General features: G+C 54.0%; 1 protein-coding gene across 4 annotated transcripts in view; it reads left to right on the top strand.

Moving 5' to 3' along the window:
* LOC142469992 (serine/threonine-protein kinase Nek11-like) overlaps window positions 1–15221 on the top strand; it is a 197825-nt gene that overhangs the window by 55804 nt on the left and 126800 nt on the right. For 3 of the 4 annotated variants that reach the window (XM_075576822.1, XM_075576821.1, XM_075576823.1), the window contains exons 3-5: window positions 6445–6610; window positions 13568–13686; window positions 14676–14740. In XM_075576822.1, the coding sequence (XP_075432937.1) occupies window positions 6445–6610; window positions 13568–13686; window positions 14676–14740 (350 nt within the window). The remainder of the gene's footprint in view (window positions 1–6444; window positions 6611–13567; window positions 13687–14675; window positions 14741–15221) is intronic. The other variant, XM_075576824.1, reaches the window with a different exon arrangement.

Below are 15221 nucleotides of genomic sequence, written 5' to 3'. Positions count from 1 at the left end.
ATAAACCATCTAAGCATCCCCTTTCTGTTCTTATTCCCCCTGCACTGACAGGGAACGCGCTGAATCTCAAAAGCAGTAACAAAGGATAGTAACAGAGTAATGGGGGAGGCCAGCAGGGTGTGAGGATGTATAGGGAGAGGTATTAGCAGCAGGGTGTGAGGATGTATAGGGAGAGGTATTAGCAGCGGGGTGTTAGGGTGTATAGGGAGAGGTATTAGCAGCGGGGTGTTAGGGTGTATAGGGAAAGGTATTAGCAGCGGGGTGTTAGGGTGTATAGGGAGAGGTATTAGCAGCAGGATGTTAGGGTGTATAGGGAGAGGTATTAGCAGCGGGGTGTTAGGGTGTATAGGGAAAGGTATTAGCAGCGGGGTGTTAGGGTGTATAGGGAGAGGTATTAGCAGTGGGATGTTAGGGTGTATAGGGAGAGGTATTAGCAGCGGGGTGTTAGGGTGTATAGGGAGAGGTATTAGCAGCGGAGTGTTAGGGTGTATAGGGAGAGGTATTAGCAGCGGGATGTTAGAGTGTATAGGGAGAGGTATTAGCAGCAGGGTGTATAGGGAGAGGTATTAGCAGCGGGATGTTAGAGTGTATAGGGAGAGGTATTAGCAGCGGGGTGTTAGGGTGTATAGGGAGAGGTATTGGCAGCGGGATGTTAGAGTGTATAGGGAGAGGTATTAGCAGCAGGATGTTAGGGTGTATAGGGAGAGGTATTAGCAGCAGGGTGTATAGGGAGAGGTATTAGCAGCGGGATGTTAGAGTGTATAGGGAGAGGTATTAGCAGCGGGGTGTTAGGGTGTATAGGGAGAGGTATTGGCAGCGGGATGTTAGAGTGTATAGGGAGAGGTATTAGCAGCAGGATGTTAGGGTGTATAGGGAGAGGTATTAGCAGCGGGGTGTTAGGGTGTATAGGGAGAGGTATTAGCAGCGGTGAGTTAGGGTGTATAGGGAGAGGTATTAGCAGCAGGATGTTAGGGTGTATAGGGAGAGGTATTAGCAGCGGAGTGTTAGGGTGTATAGGGAGATGTATTAGCAGCGGGATGTTAGGGTGTATAGGGAGAGGTATTGGCAGCAGGATGTTAGGGTGTATAGGGAGAGGTATTAGCAGCGGAGTGTTAGGGTGTATAGGGAGAGGTATTAGCAGCGGGGTGTTAGGGTGTATAGGGAGAGGTATTAGCAGCGGGGTGTTAGGGTGTATAGGGAGAGGTATTAGCAGTGGAGTGTTAGGGTGTATAGGGAGAGGTATTAGCAGCGGAGTGTTAGGGTGTATAGGGAGAGGTATTAGCAGCAGGATGTTAGGGTGTATAGGGAGAGGTATTAGCAGCAGGATGTTAGGGTGTATAGGGAGAGGTATTAGCAGCAGGATGTTAGGGTGTATAGGGAGAGGTATTAGCAGCGGAGTGTTAGGGTGTATAGGGAGAGGTATTAGCAGCGGGGTGTTAGGGTGTATAGGGAGAGGTATTAGCAGCGGGGTGTTAGGGTGTATAGGGAGAGGTATTAGCAGTGGAGTGTTAGGGTGTATAGGGAGAGGTATTAGCAGCGGAGTGTTAGGGTGTATAGGGAGAGGTATTAGCAGCAGGATGTTAGGGTGTATAGGGAGAGGTATTAGCAGCGGGGTGTTAGGGTGTATAAGGAGAGGTATTAGCAGCGGGATGTTAGGGTGTATAGGGAGAGGTATTAGCAGCGGGGTGTTAGGGTGTATAGGGAGAGGTATTAGCAGCGGGATGTTAGGGTGTATAGGGAGAGGTATTAGCAGCGGGGTGTTAGGGTGTATAGGGAGAGGTATTAGCAGCGGGGTGTTAGGGTGTATAGGGAGAGGTATTAGCAGTGGAGTGTTAGGGTGTATAGGGAGAGGTATTAGCAGCGGAGTGTTAGGGTGTATAGGGAGAGGTATTAGCAGCAGGATGTTAGGGTGTATAGGGAGAGGTATTAGCAGCGGGGTGTTAGGGTGTATAAGGAGAGGTATTAGCAGCAGGATGTTAGGGTGCATAGGGAGAGGTATTAGCAGCGGGATGTTAGGGTGCATAGGGAGAGGTATTAGCAGCGGGATGTTAGGGTGTATAGGGAGAGGTATTAGCAGCGGGATGTTAGGGTGTATAGGGAGAGGTATTAGCAGCGGGATGTTAGGGTGTATAGGGAGAGGTATTAGCAGCGGGGTGTTAGGGTGTATAGGGAGAGGTATTAGCAGCGGGATGTTAGGGTGTATAGGGAGAGGTATTGGCAGCAGAATAAGGGGTTGATGCTACTTTATAGATTACTGCGTTCAGTTCTGGAGACCAGATCTCCCGAAGGACAGGGGGGGAAAAGGAGTCTTAGGCCTCATTCAGGGTGGCAGAGACAGGAGGTGGAGGGCGCGCGTTCGCGTGTGCGCACGTCAGTCTGCTGGGCGATGTGTGCACATACTCCCCAGCAGACCTTTGCTAGCGTTCAGGAGGCGGGGCTACAGACCTCAGCTTAGGAATGGGTGTTGCTCTGTTCAAATAATTTTCAAGAATGATTTGATTGGCTGCCGAAGTACCAGTGACGCTGCTGCAGCTTGAAAAAACAACTTGAGTTGTTTATGCAAACTGTAGCAAGCGTCAACTCCGTACTTCGGCAACTGGGCAGCTGCTACCCTGACATCCGCTATTGAGTTTAAACACTTTGTTTTGGACGTGCACGTCGCGAAGCAGGCACCCTGTATTTCTGTGTTCTGGCTGCAGCAGTGTGTCTCAGCTGGACCTGGGCATCAGGGGAGGCTGCATGACTCCCCCTCTCCCCACCCCCAAATCACACTAAGCCCTTCTCCCCCTTTCTCAACCACCACCAAATCACACTAAGCCCATCTCCCCCTCCCCCCACACCCAAATCACACTATGCCCATCTCCCCGTTTCTCCCCACTCCCAAATCACACTATGCCCGCCTCCCCCTTTCTCCCCACCCCCAAATCACACTATGCCCGCCTCCCCCCTCCCCCCACACCCAAATCACACTATGCCCGCCCCCCCCCTCCCCCACACCCAAATCACACTAAGCCCATCTCCCCCTTTCTCCCCACCCCCAAATCACACTATGCCCGCCTCCCCCTTTCTCCCCACCCCCAAATCACACTATGCCCATCTCCCCCTTTCTCCCCACCCCCAAATCACACTAAGCCCTTCTCCCCCCTCCCCCCACCCCCAAATCACACTAAGCCCTTCTCCCCCCCTCCCCCCACCCCCAAATCACACTATGCCCGCCTCCCCCTTTCTCCACGCCAAATCACACCTGAGTTCTTTTCATCTCTCCTAAAACTAGGGGGGGGGGGGGGCTACATCCCCTCTGAGAGCCACAGTGGCCTGCAATGTTCTAGAGCAGGGGTGACCAACCCCAGCCCTATCCAGCAGAGCTTACAATCTAAATCAGTGGTGGCCAACTTAAGTCCTCAAGGGCCACCAACCGGTCAGGTTTTCAGGATATCCTTGCTTCAGCACAGGTGGCTCAATCAGTGGCTCCGTCTTCGACGGAGCCACTGATTGAGCCACCTTTGCTAAAGCAAGGATATCCTGAAAAGTTGCCCTGATGACTGGAGTTGCTCCCCCCCCCCTGCTCTCGAGGGGTTAATAATCCTAACTCCGCCGCGTGGATTTAGCTCTTTCAGCCCTGACCTGTAACATGGATTTTCCGTCGTGGTTAAACAGTGCAGAAAGTGCAGCCACTTGACACGTCCCTGTCACGCTGAGCCTGATAAAGTCATTACCTGTTGCTAAGTGAAGCCGCGCTCGGTAAAAGCCGCCGGCACGGCGTATAGATGCCGCCCCCAACCCTCGCTCTCTCTCTCTCTCCTCTGTCATGTTTCATTTTCCCCGCCAGGGCTTTCTGTGTCTGCATTCTCGGTCAAGGAGATCAATTCCGTGGAACGTGTCCTGCGTGGGAGTGTGGGGGGCGTAGACTCCTGCAACATGTATGTGTTTGCCGTGTGGCTGGCATGTCAGTACAGCAGTGCCGGGACTCCCGTGTTTTTCTCAATGCTTTTATCTGTGAAAGACAAAGATTAGTAACGAGAGCCCCGTGGCTCAGGCAGAGACGTGGCCCGTGGGGAAGCTGAATATTAGGAACATTTATTTATAAGTGCTAACATATTCCACAGCGCAGAATAATATGATGTCAAGATTCAGGTCACACGTGCACAGGAGCCGCAGGCTGTTACAGGAACGCCAATCCGAGACACGTCCTCCCTCTGAGATTGCAGAGGGCAGCAGGACGCAAGTTAAACACGAGATGCATCATTTCACTGAAAGAGTAGTGGTTGCATGTGGCTGCCTCCCAGCACAAATGGTAGATTGCTGTAAGGGAAATTCATCAAGTTCCAAGTAGGAGCAGAGAGGGCCGAGACAGATCAAAGAGAGAGTAACAGAAAGAAGGAGAACAAGATGGGCAGTTGGGCTGTGTTGCAGTGTGCGGGATTAGTTACTTCCTTCAGTGTATGGGATGGGATAAGGCACTGTGCTCTCCTCCGGCGCAGGGACGATAGCGCGCGGCGCAGGGACGATAGCACGCGGCGCAGAGACGATAGCGCGCGGCGCAGAGACGATAGCACGCGGCGCAGAGACGATAGCACGCGACGCAGAGACGATAGCGCGCGGCGCAGAGATAATAGCGCGCGGCGCAGAGACGATAGCGCGCGGCGCAGAGACGATAGCGCACGGCGCAGAGACGATAGCGCGCGGCGCAGAGACGATAGCGCGCGGCACAGAGACGATAGCGCGCAGCACAGAGACGATAGCACACGGCACAGAGACGATAGCGCGCGACGCAGAGACGATAGCGTGCGGCACAGAGACAATAGCGCGCGGCGCAGAGACGATAGCGTGCGGCGCAGAGACGATAGCGTGCGGCGCAGAAACGATAGCGCGCGGCGCAGAGACGATAGCGCGCGTCGCAGAGACGATAGCGCACGGCGCAGAGACGATAGCACGCGGCGCAGAGACGATAGCACGCGGCGCAGACCGATAGCACGCGGTGCAGAGATAATAGCGCGCGGCGCAGACGATAGTGCGCGGCGCAGAGATAATAGCACGTGGCGCAGACCGATAGCACGCGGTGCAGAGATAATAGCGCGTGGCACAGACCGATAGCGCGCGGCGCAGAGATAATAGCACTCAGTGCACAATGGGGGAAGTGAATCAAAATGCAAAAACAGCCGTCGGAATTTGTCCTGGTCATACTGGGGCAGAGGTAGCACGCAGAGATAGCACGCAGAGGTAGCACGCAGAGGTAGCACGCAGAGATAGCGCGCAGAGGTAGCGCGCAGAGGTAGCGCGCAGAGGTAGCGCGCAGAGATAGCACGCAGAGGTAGCACGCAGAGGTAGCGCGCAGAGATAGCGCGCAGAGGTAGCGCGCAGAGGTAGCACGCAGAGATAGCGCGCAGAGGTAGCGCGCAGAGATAGCGCGCAGAGGTAACGCGCAGAGATAGCGCGCAGAGATAGCGCGCAGAGGTAACGCGCAGAGGTAGCGCGCAGAGGTAGCGCGCAGAGGTAGCGCGCAGAGGTAGCGCGCAGAGATAGCGCGCAGAGATAACGCGCAGAGGTAGCGCGCAGAGGTAGCGCGCAGAGGTAGCGCGCAGAGGTAGCGCGCAGAGGTAGCGCGCAGAGGTAGCGCGCAGAGGTAGCGCGCAGAGGTAACGCGCCCGTCTCCTAGCAGAGTCATCTCTACACGGTGGGAAGTTTAGTACTGATTAATAGCCTGTATTCTAGGGGAACATGTCTGGTTTTGGGGGGACGGCATACGATGCCTTAAAGTGGTTTTTTTCCCATCAAGTAATTCAATTACGACGACTTGTCAGAATCAATTACCTCTCACTGCGGTGGAGAACGAGACCTTTTTAATTACCTTTCGTTGCACAACACGCCATAATTAGGTGGAGAAATCTTTTGCAGAGAATTGGAAATTGCTGCTCGTTTATAAACCCTCAGAACACGCTGTGAGGAGCGCATTGAAAGGAAATGTTTAGTCCATGCTGCCTGGAGGGGTTCTGATCCAAGTCTTGGTAATTTACCTATACCAGGGGTGGGCAACTCCTCAAGGGGCTCTAGCAGGTCAGGTTTTCAGGATATCCCTGCTTCAGCACACTGAGCCACTGATTGAGCCACCTGTGCTGAAGCAGGGATATCCTGAAAACCTGACATGTTGGTGGCCATTGAGGACTGGAATTGACCCCCCCCCCCCCACCCCACCCCACCCCTGTCCTACACTCAGAGTTTGGTTCATCACTGCATTATTATTAGGGACACAGCGCTTTGCGCAGTGTCTGCCCTGCAGAGCTAACACTCTACCTGCGTCAGGGAAAGAAATTAACTCACCCAAGGTCACCTGGGGCTGGCACTGGGACGTAAGCATGGTTCTCTAATTCCGGAGACCCCCTTCTTCTCCTGTGAGACCCTCCCTCCTCATCTATAGGAACAACCTCTTCCAATCTTGTGTTCCAGGAAAGTCCTGAAGAGAATCCCCTGTGAGGGTCTGAGGCCAGAGGCCACCCTCCCCTCCGCCCGAGAGGCCAAGCTCCTGGGCAGCCTTAATCACCCCTTCATCGTGAGGTTCCTCAGCAGCTTCCTGGACGGGGAGGATTTCTGCATTATCACGGAGTATTGCGAGGTAACGGGCGCGGCTCGCTGACCAGTCACCTGGGGTCACTGAGGGGGGTTATCCAATCACTTCACCTGCGGCAGCACTGACCGTGCGTGCAATAAGGGGACACTCGGGGTCGCGCAGAGGGCACAGAGATCCCACACGCCTTTTATTCCCTCTATCCATCTGAGAGCTGCTCGGTGGGCCAGGAAACCAATATATACATCAGGACGCAGAGCCGTGCGTATATATCAGGACGCAGAGCCGTGCGTATATATCAGGGCGCAGAGCCGTGCGTATATATCAGGATGCAGAGCCGTGCGTATACATCAGGGCGCAGAGCCGTGCGTATATATCAGGATGCAGAGCCGTGCGTATACATCAGGGCGCAGAGCCGTGCGTATACATCAGGGCGCAGAGCCGTGCGTATACATCAGGGCGCAGAGCCGTGCGTATATATCAGGACGCAGAGCCGTGCGTATACATCAGGACGCAGAGCCGTGCGTATACATCAGGATGCAGAGCCGTGCGTATACATCAGGGCGCAGAGCCGTGCGTATACATCAGGGTGCAGAGCCGTGCGTATAGGTCAGGATGCAGAGCCGTGCGTATACATCAGGATGCAGAGCCGTGCGTATACATCAGGGCGCAGAGCTGTGCGTATACATCAGGGCGCAGAGCCGTGCGTATACATCAGGGCGCAGAGCCGTGCGTATAGGTCAGGATGCAGAGCCGTGCGTATACATCAGGATGCAGAGCCGTGCGTATACATCAGGGCGCAGAGCCGTGCGTATACATCAGGACGCAGAGCCGTGCGTATACATCAGGGCGCAGAGCCGTGCGTATACATCAGGGCGCAGAGCCGTGCGTATACATCAGGGTGCAGAGCTGTGCGTATACATCAGGGTGCAGAGCTGTGCGTATACATCAGGGCGCAGAGCTGTGCGTATACATCAGGACGCAGAGCCGTGTGTATACATCAGGACGCAGAGCTGTGCGTATACATCAGGGCGCAGAGCTGTGCGTATACATCAGGACGCAGAGCCGTGTGTATACATCAGGACGCAGAGCTGTGCGTATACATCAGGGTGCAGAGCCGTGCGTATACATCAGGGCGCAGAGCTGTGCGTATAGATCAGGATGCAGAGCCGTGCATATACATCAGGGCGCAGAGCCGTGCGTATACATCAGGGCGCAGAGCCGTGCGTATACATCAGGACGCAGAGCCGTGCGTATACATCAGGATGCAGAGCCGTGCGTATACATCAGGGCGCAGAGCCGTGCGTATACATCAGGACGCAGAGCCGTGCGTATACATCAGGACGCAGAGCCGTGCGTATACATCAGGATGCAGAGCCGTGCGTATACATCAGGATGCAGAGCCGTGCGTATACATCAGGGCGCAGAGCCGTGCGTATACATCAGGGCGCAGAGCAGTGCGTATACATCAGGGCGCAGAGCCGTGCGTATACATCAGGGCGCAGAGCCGTGCGTATACATCAGGATGCAGAGCCGTGCGTATAGATCAGGACGCAGATACGTGCGTATACATCAGGACGCAGAGCCGTGCGTATACATCAGGACGCAGAGCCGTGCGTATACATCAGGACGCAGAGCCGTGCGTATACATCAGGGCGCAGAGCCGTGCGTATACATCAGGGCGCAGAGCCGTGCGTATACATCAGGGCGCAGAGCAGTGCGTATATATCAGGGCACAGAGCCGTGTGTATATATCAGGACGCAGAGCCATGCATACAGATCAGGACGCAGAGCCGTGCGTATATATCAGGGCGCAGAGCCGTGTGTATATATCAGGACGCAGAGCCATGCATACAGATCAGGAAGCAGAGCCGTGCGTATATATCAGGGCGCAGAGCCGTGTGTATATATCAGGACGCAGAGCCATGCATACAGATCAGGAAGCAGAGCCGTGCGTATATATCAGGACTCAGAGCCGTGTGTATATATCAGGATGCAGAGCCGTGCGTATACATCAGGATGCAGAGCCGTGCGTATACATCAGGGCGCAGAGCAGTGCGTATATATCAGGGCGCAGAGCCGTGTGTATATATCAGGACGCAGAGCCATGCATACAGATCAGGACGCAGAGCCGTGCGTATATATCAGGGCGCAGAGCCGTGTGTATATATCAGGACGCAGAGCCATGCATACAGATCAGGAAGCAGAGCCGTGCGTATATATCAGGGCGCAGAGCCGTGTGTATATATCAGGACGCAGAGCCATGCATACAGATCAGGAAGCAGAGCCGTGCGTATATATCAGGACTCAGAGCCGTGCGTATATATCAGGATGCTGAGCCGTGCGTATACATCAGGATGCAGAGCCGTGCGTATACATCAGGATGCAGAGCCATGCGTATACATCAGGACGCAGAGCCATGCATACAGATCAAGAAGCAGAGCCGTGCGTATACATCAGGACGCAGAGCCGTGCGTATACATCAGGACGCAGAGCCATGCATACAGATCAGGAAGCAGAGCCGTGCGTATATATCAGGGTGCAGAGCCGTGCGTATATATCAGGATGCAGAGCCATGCATACAGATCAGGACGCAGAGCCGTGCGTATACATCAGGATGCAGAGCCGTGCGTATACATCAGGATGCAGAGCCGTGCGTATACATCAGGATGCAGAGCCGTGCGTATACATCAGGATGCAGAGCCGTGCGTATACATCAGGATGCAGAGCCGTGCGTATACATCAGGATGCAGAGCCATGCGTATACATCAGGACGCAGAGCCATGCATACAGATCAGGAAGCAGAGCCGTGCGTATACATCAGGACGCAGAGCCGTGCATATACATCAGGACGCAGAGCCATGCATACAGATCAGGAAGCAGAGCCGTGCGTATATATCAGGGTGCAGAGCCGTGTGTATATATCAGGATGCAGAGCCATGCATACAGATCAGGACGCAGAGCCGTGCGTATACATCAGGATGCAGAGCAGTGCGTATACATCAGGATGCAGAGCCATGCATACAGATCAGGACTCAGAGCCATGCATACAGATCAGGACGCAGAGCCGTGCGTATACATCAGGATGCAGAGCCATGCATACAGATCAGGAAGCAGAGCCGTGCGTATACATCAGGACGCAGAGCCGTGCATACAGATCAGGATGCAGAGCCGTGCGTATATATCAGGATGCAGAGCCGTGTGTATATATCAGGATGCAGAGCCGTGCGTATACATCAGGATGCAGAGCCATGCATACAGATCAGGATGCAGAGCCGTGCGTATATATCAGGATGCAGAGCCGTGTGTATACATCAGGATGCAGAGCCGTGCGTATACATCAGGATGCAGAGCCGTGCGTATACATCAGGATGCAGAGCCGTGCGTATATATCAGGATGCAGAGCCGTGCGTATACATCAGGATGCAGAGCCATGCATACAGATCAGGACTCAGAGCCATGCATACAGATCAGGACGCAGAGCCGTGCGTATACATCAGGATGCAGAGCCATGCATACAGATCAGGAAGCAGAGCCGTGTGTATATATCAGGAAGCAGAGCCGTGCGTATAAATCAGGATGCAGAGCCGTGCGTATACATCAGGATGCAGAGCCGTGCGTATACATCAGGATGCAGAGCCGTGCGTATATATCAGGATGCAGAGCCGTGCGTATACATCAGGACGCAGAGCCGTGCGTATACATCAGGATGCAGAGCCATGCATACAGATCAGGATGCAGAGCCGTGCGTATATATCAGGATGCAGAGCCGTGTGTATATATCAGGATGCAGAGCCGTGCGTATACATCAGGATGCAGAGCTGTGCGTATACATCAGGATGCAGAGCCGTGCGTATATATCAGGATGCAGAGCCGTGCGTATACATCAGGATGCAGAGCCATGCGTATATATCAGGATGCAGAGCCGTGCGTATATATCAGGATGCAGAGCCGTGCGTATACATCAGGATGCAGAGCCGTGCGTATACATCAGGATGCAGAGCCGTGCGTATATATCAGGATGCAGAGCCGTGCGTATACATCAGGACGCAGAGCCGTGCGTATACATCAGGATGCAGAGCCATGCATACAGATCAGGACGCAGAGCCGTGCGTATACATCAGGATGCAGAGCCGTGCGTATATATCAGGATGCAGAGCCGTGCGTATACATCAGGATGCAGAGCTGTGCGTATACATCAGGATGCAGAGCCGTGCGTATATATCAGGATGCAGAGCCGTGCGTATACATCAGGATGCAGAGCCGTGCGTATATATCAGGATGCAGAGCCGTGCGTATACATCAGGATGCAGAGCCGTGCGTATACATCAGGATGCAGAGCCGTGCGTATACATCAGGATGCAGAGCCGTGCGTATACATCAGGATGCAGAGCCATGCATACAGATCAGGATGCAGAGCCGTGCGTATACATCAGGGCGCAGAGCCGTGCGTATACATCAGGACGCAGAGCCGTGCGTATACATCAGGACGCAGAGCCATGCATACAGATCAGGACGCAGAGCCGTGCGTATACATCAGGATGCAGAGTCGTGCGTATACATCAGGATGCAGAGCCGTGCGTATACATCAGGATGCAGAGCCATGCATACAGATCAGGACGCAGAGCCGTGCGTATACATCAGGATGCAGAGCCGTGCGTATATATCAGGATGCAGAGCCGTGCGTATATATCAGGATACAGATCCGTGCGTATACATCAGGACGCAGAGCCGTGCGTATACATCAGGACGCAGAGCCATGCATACAGATCAGGAAGCAGAGCCGTGCGTATACATCTGGATGCAGAGCCGTGCGTATACATCAGGATGCAGAGCCGTGCGTATATATCAGGATGCAGAGCCGTGCGTATATATCAGGATGCAGATCCGTGCGTATACATCAGGACGCAGAGCCGTGCGTATACATCAGGACGCAGAGCCATGCATACAGATCAGGACGCAGAGCCGTGCGTATACATCAGGATGCAGAGCCGTGCGTATACATCAGGATGCAGAGCCGTGCGTATACATCAGGATGCAGAGCCGTGCGTATACATCAGGATGCAGAGCCGTGCGTATACATCAGGATGCAGAGCCATGCATACAGATCAGGAAGCAGAGCCGTGCGTATACATCAGGATGCAGAGCCATGCATACAGATCAGGACGCAGAGCCGTGCGTATATATCAGGATGCAGAGCCGTGCGTATACATCAGGATGCAGAGCCGTGCGTATACATCAGGATGCAGAGCCGTGCGTATATATCAGGACGCAGAGCCGTGCGTATACATCAGGATGCAGAGCCATGCGTATACATCAGGACGCAGAGCTGTGCGTATACATCAGGATGCAGAGCCGTGCGTATATATCAGGACGCAGAGCCGTGCGTATACATCAGGGTGCAGAGCCGTGCGTATACATCAGGATGCAGAGCCATGCGTATACATCAGGATGCAGAGCCATGCGTATATATCAGGACGCAGAGCCGTGCGTATACATCAGGGTGCAGAGCCATGCGTATATATCAGGACGCAGAGCCGTGCGTATACATCAGGGTGCAGAGCCGTGCGTATACATCAGGATGCAGAGCCATGCATACAGATCAGGACGCAGAGCAGTTCTTGTCCTTAAGAAATAGATGTGACACATTGTCCCTATACAGTATTTACTTGTTAGTTGAAATGTGAGGAGCCCGTCACTCGCGCCCCTCTTATTATATGCCCATGAGCCACATGTGCCCCTCCTCTCTGATCTGGGCGTAGGAGTGCCCTCATTCTGTGACACCTTTGAGACGTCACCCGTAGGTGACAGGGCAGGACATCCCAGACAGAGATAATGACTGTGGTGTGATAAGTCCCGGCCTGGCACTGTGACTTTATTGTCAACTGCGACTGTCATAGCGAGAAGATCCCAAAGGTCTGACGAGTGCTTGCTCACCCCCAAAACACTCCTCAGAGAGGGACCCCACTGAGGTGTGTGTGAGTCACCGGGGGACCCACTCTCAGGACTGTGATTGTACTGCCTTCTAGTACAGAAAGGGTAATGAGGCTGGGGAGGGGTGGCGGATTACAAAACTGCGGCCCTTCGCCACGTACCTGGCTCCACCATCCTCCTTCTGCAGCATCAAATGACGCTGCGAAGTCACATGGCGTTGCGTTACCATGGTAATATGACGTCACACGGCGGCGCGTTGCCACAGTAACTCGGCGTTGCGGCCTCATGTCACGTTGCCATGGGACTGCGATGCCGTTTGATGTCATGTTACCGTGGTAACGCACCGCCTGGTGACGTGCAGCATCATTGGACGCCGCAGGAAGAGGAGGGCGGCACGGCGGAGAGGAGAAGAGCTACACAGAACCGTATAATGGGGAGCAAAAGAAATACACATGCACTGCCCCAAAATATTCCCGCCCTAGACCCGGGCCTAATGGGAACATCTGCCGCTGGCCATAATAATCCTTTTGGGGTCTCAATGCATATCCTATCATATTCGTGTAACCATAGTCACTACATGTCCATGTATCTTCTATTGCACATATTACTTATTTGAAACTTTTTTCCGGAACCTTCCGAAAGAAAACATATAGGGGGACGATGAGGAGGACCGGCGAAGCGAAAGGGAGCAGGAAAGATGGCTGCCAGGCCAGGGTATTGGGGTCGGTTTGCTCTGTTTAAAAGGGGGCAGGTTTTTCATTCCTTTCGGAATGGGAGTAAGGCTTCCTGATTTCTTAAAGCAGCCGGGAGGGAGCCTATCGCAGTCTTGGGGCGCTTCTTGAAAACGCTCTCCCACCAGCTTTGTCACCTTAAACCGAGGCTCAATCAGTTAAGGGGCGCTGGCGCGGATCTAAGGGCGCGATTGGGGGTGTTACAGATTAGGCAGTGGTGTATGTATTGTACAAGACGTTACTGTGTAGAAACAGCGACAACGTGCCTTATTGCTTCGGAGTTCTCTTGGGGTGACAGGTTCTCCTGCAGCTTCGCCGAGTCTCTCTCTTCCTGTCTCAGGGCGGGGACCTCCAGAGTCAGATCCAGGAGCAGCGGGAGCGAGGCCGACGCTTTCCCGAGGGACATGCCATGGAATGGTTCATCCAGCTCCTTCTAGGGGTCAACTACCTCCATGAGAGGTGGGACAGTCCCCTCCAAACCGCCCTATCCCTGACTCCACCTCCCATCCTCATATACTCTCCTTAGCTTCTGTCCCCTACATCAGGGGGGCTCAAGACCCCCCCCCCAACCGGTCAGGTTTTCAGGATATCCCTGCTTCAGCACAGGTGGCTCAATCAGAGGCTCAGTTTGAAGACCGAGTGTCTCCTTGAGCCACCTGGGCTAAAGCAGGGACTGATTGAGTCACCTGTGCTGAAGCCGATATCCTGAAAACCTGACCTGTTGGGGGGGGGGGGCTTGTGGACTGGAGTTGAGAACCCCCAGCCTTACATGAAACCAAAAAAGGAAGTACCCAGAGCCCGGACATTTCAACACTTTTACTGTCAAGCCAGACAGTTTGGGTAGGATCCCTGGCTGCAGTGGAAGCGCTGTATGCTAACAGATAATGGGGAAGGGCAGCGTTGCAGACCTGTCCGGGACGTGTGAATGTGCTCACACGTGGGGTTTTTATTTGCTGTGCGGTGGGGGGGGGGGGGTTCCTGTCACTTTGTTACCCACCGTAACGTGTAGAATGTGCTATTTCCCAAAGAATGAACTCCGGACCATGTTTACTAAGCAGCGCTATCCCGTAAAACACCCTTCAGAGCTGGAAGACGCCCTACAGCTCATTCACTTGGAAAGGTGGTTCCGGCGCTAGAAGGTATCCGAGGGCGTAGCACCGCTTAGGGAATATGGGCCTCCGTTATAAACTGAGCTGAGATGGAATTTACAATTGAGCCAAGACCTACAACCCCAACATTCACCCCCCAGTGGGACCTGGTTCCTGTTATATTCCGGGGAAGGCTCATTCAGTGACTGGGAGACTTCTCTTCTCACACGAGTGTGGAGTGTGTGGTTTGTTGTTTTGTGTGACTTGTGTTTTACGTGTGTGTGTGTGTGTGTGTGTTTGATGTGTTGTGTGGACTCTCCCTGGTGTAATATAAATACTGTGTATTCTGATACCTCTCAGGTTGGTTTTACATCGGGATTTGAAGACCAAAAACATCTTCCTGAAGAACGGGGCGGTCAAAATCGGTGAGAGTCACGTTTTCTCCTTTTACCTTGTGCTCAGAGTGTGGAGAAACGGGAGATCTAGACAGACAGAGATCCACAGGAGACACCCGCGCTCCCCGCGCTCCCCGCGCTCACACATTGCACATTCTTCTTCTGATATTCTTCTTGGCTCTTAGTTTAGGAATTCTCTGTGTCTGTATCCCCTCTGCCCGCGGTATCCCCTCTGCCCGCGGTATCCCCTCTGCCTGCTGTATCCCCTCTGCCCGCGGTATCCCCTCTGCCCGCGGTATCCCCTCTGCCCGCAGCATCCCCTCTGCCCGCTGTATCTCCCCTCTGCCCGCAGTATCTCCCCTCTGCCCGCAGTATCTCCCCTCTGCCCGCAGTATCTCCCCTCTGCCCGCAGTATCTCCCCTCTGCCCGCAGTATCCCCTCTGCCCGCAGTATCTCCCCTCTGCCCGCAGTATCTCCCCTCTGCCCGCAGTATCCCCTCTGCCCGCAGTAT

The sequence above is a fragment of the Ascaphus truei genome, chromosome 19 (assembly GCF_040206685.1).
Source record: "Ascaphus truei isolate aAscTru1 chromosome 19, aAscTru1.hap1, whole genome shotgun sequence".
NCBI classification, from domain to species: domain Eukaryota; kingdom Metazoa; phylum Chordata; class Amphibia; order Anura; family Ascaphidae; genus Ascaphus; species Ascaphus truei.
This window is presented reverse-complemented; position numbering and strand designations above follow the sequence as displayed.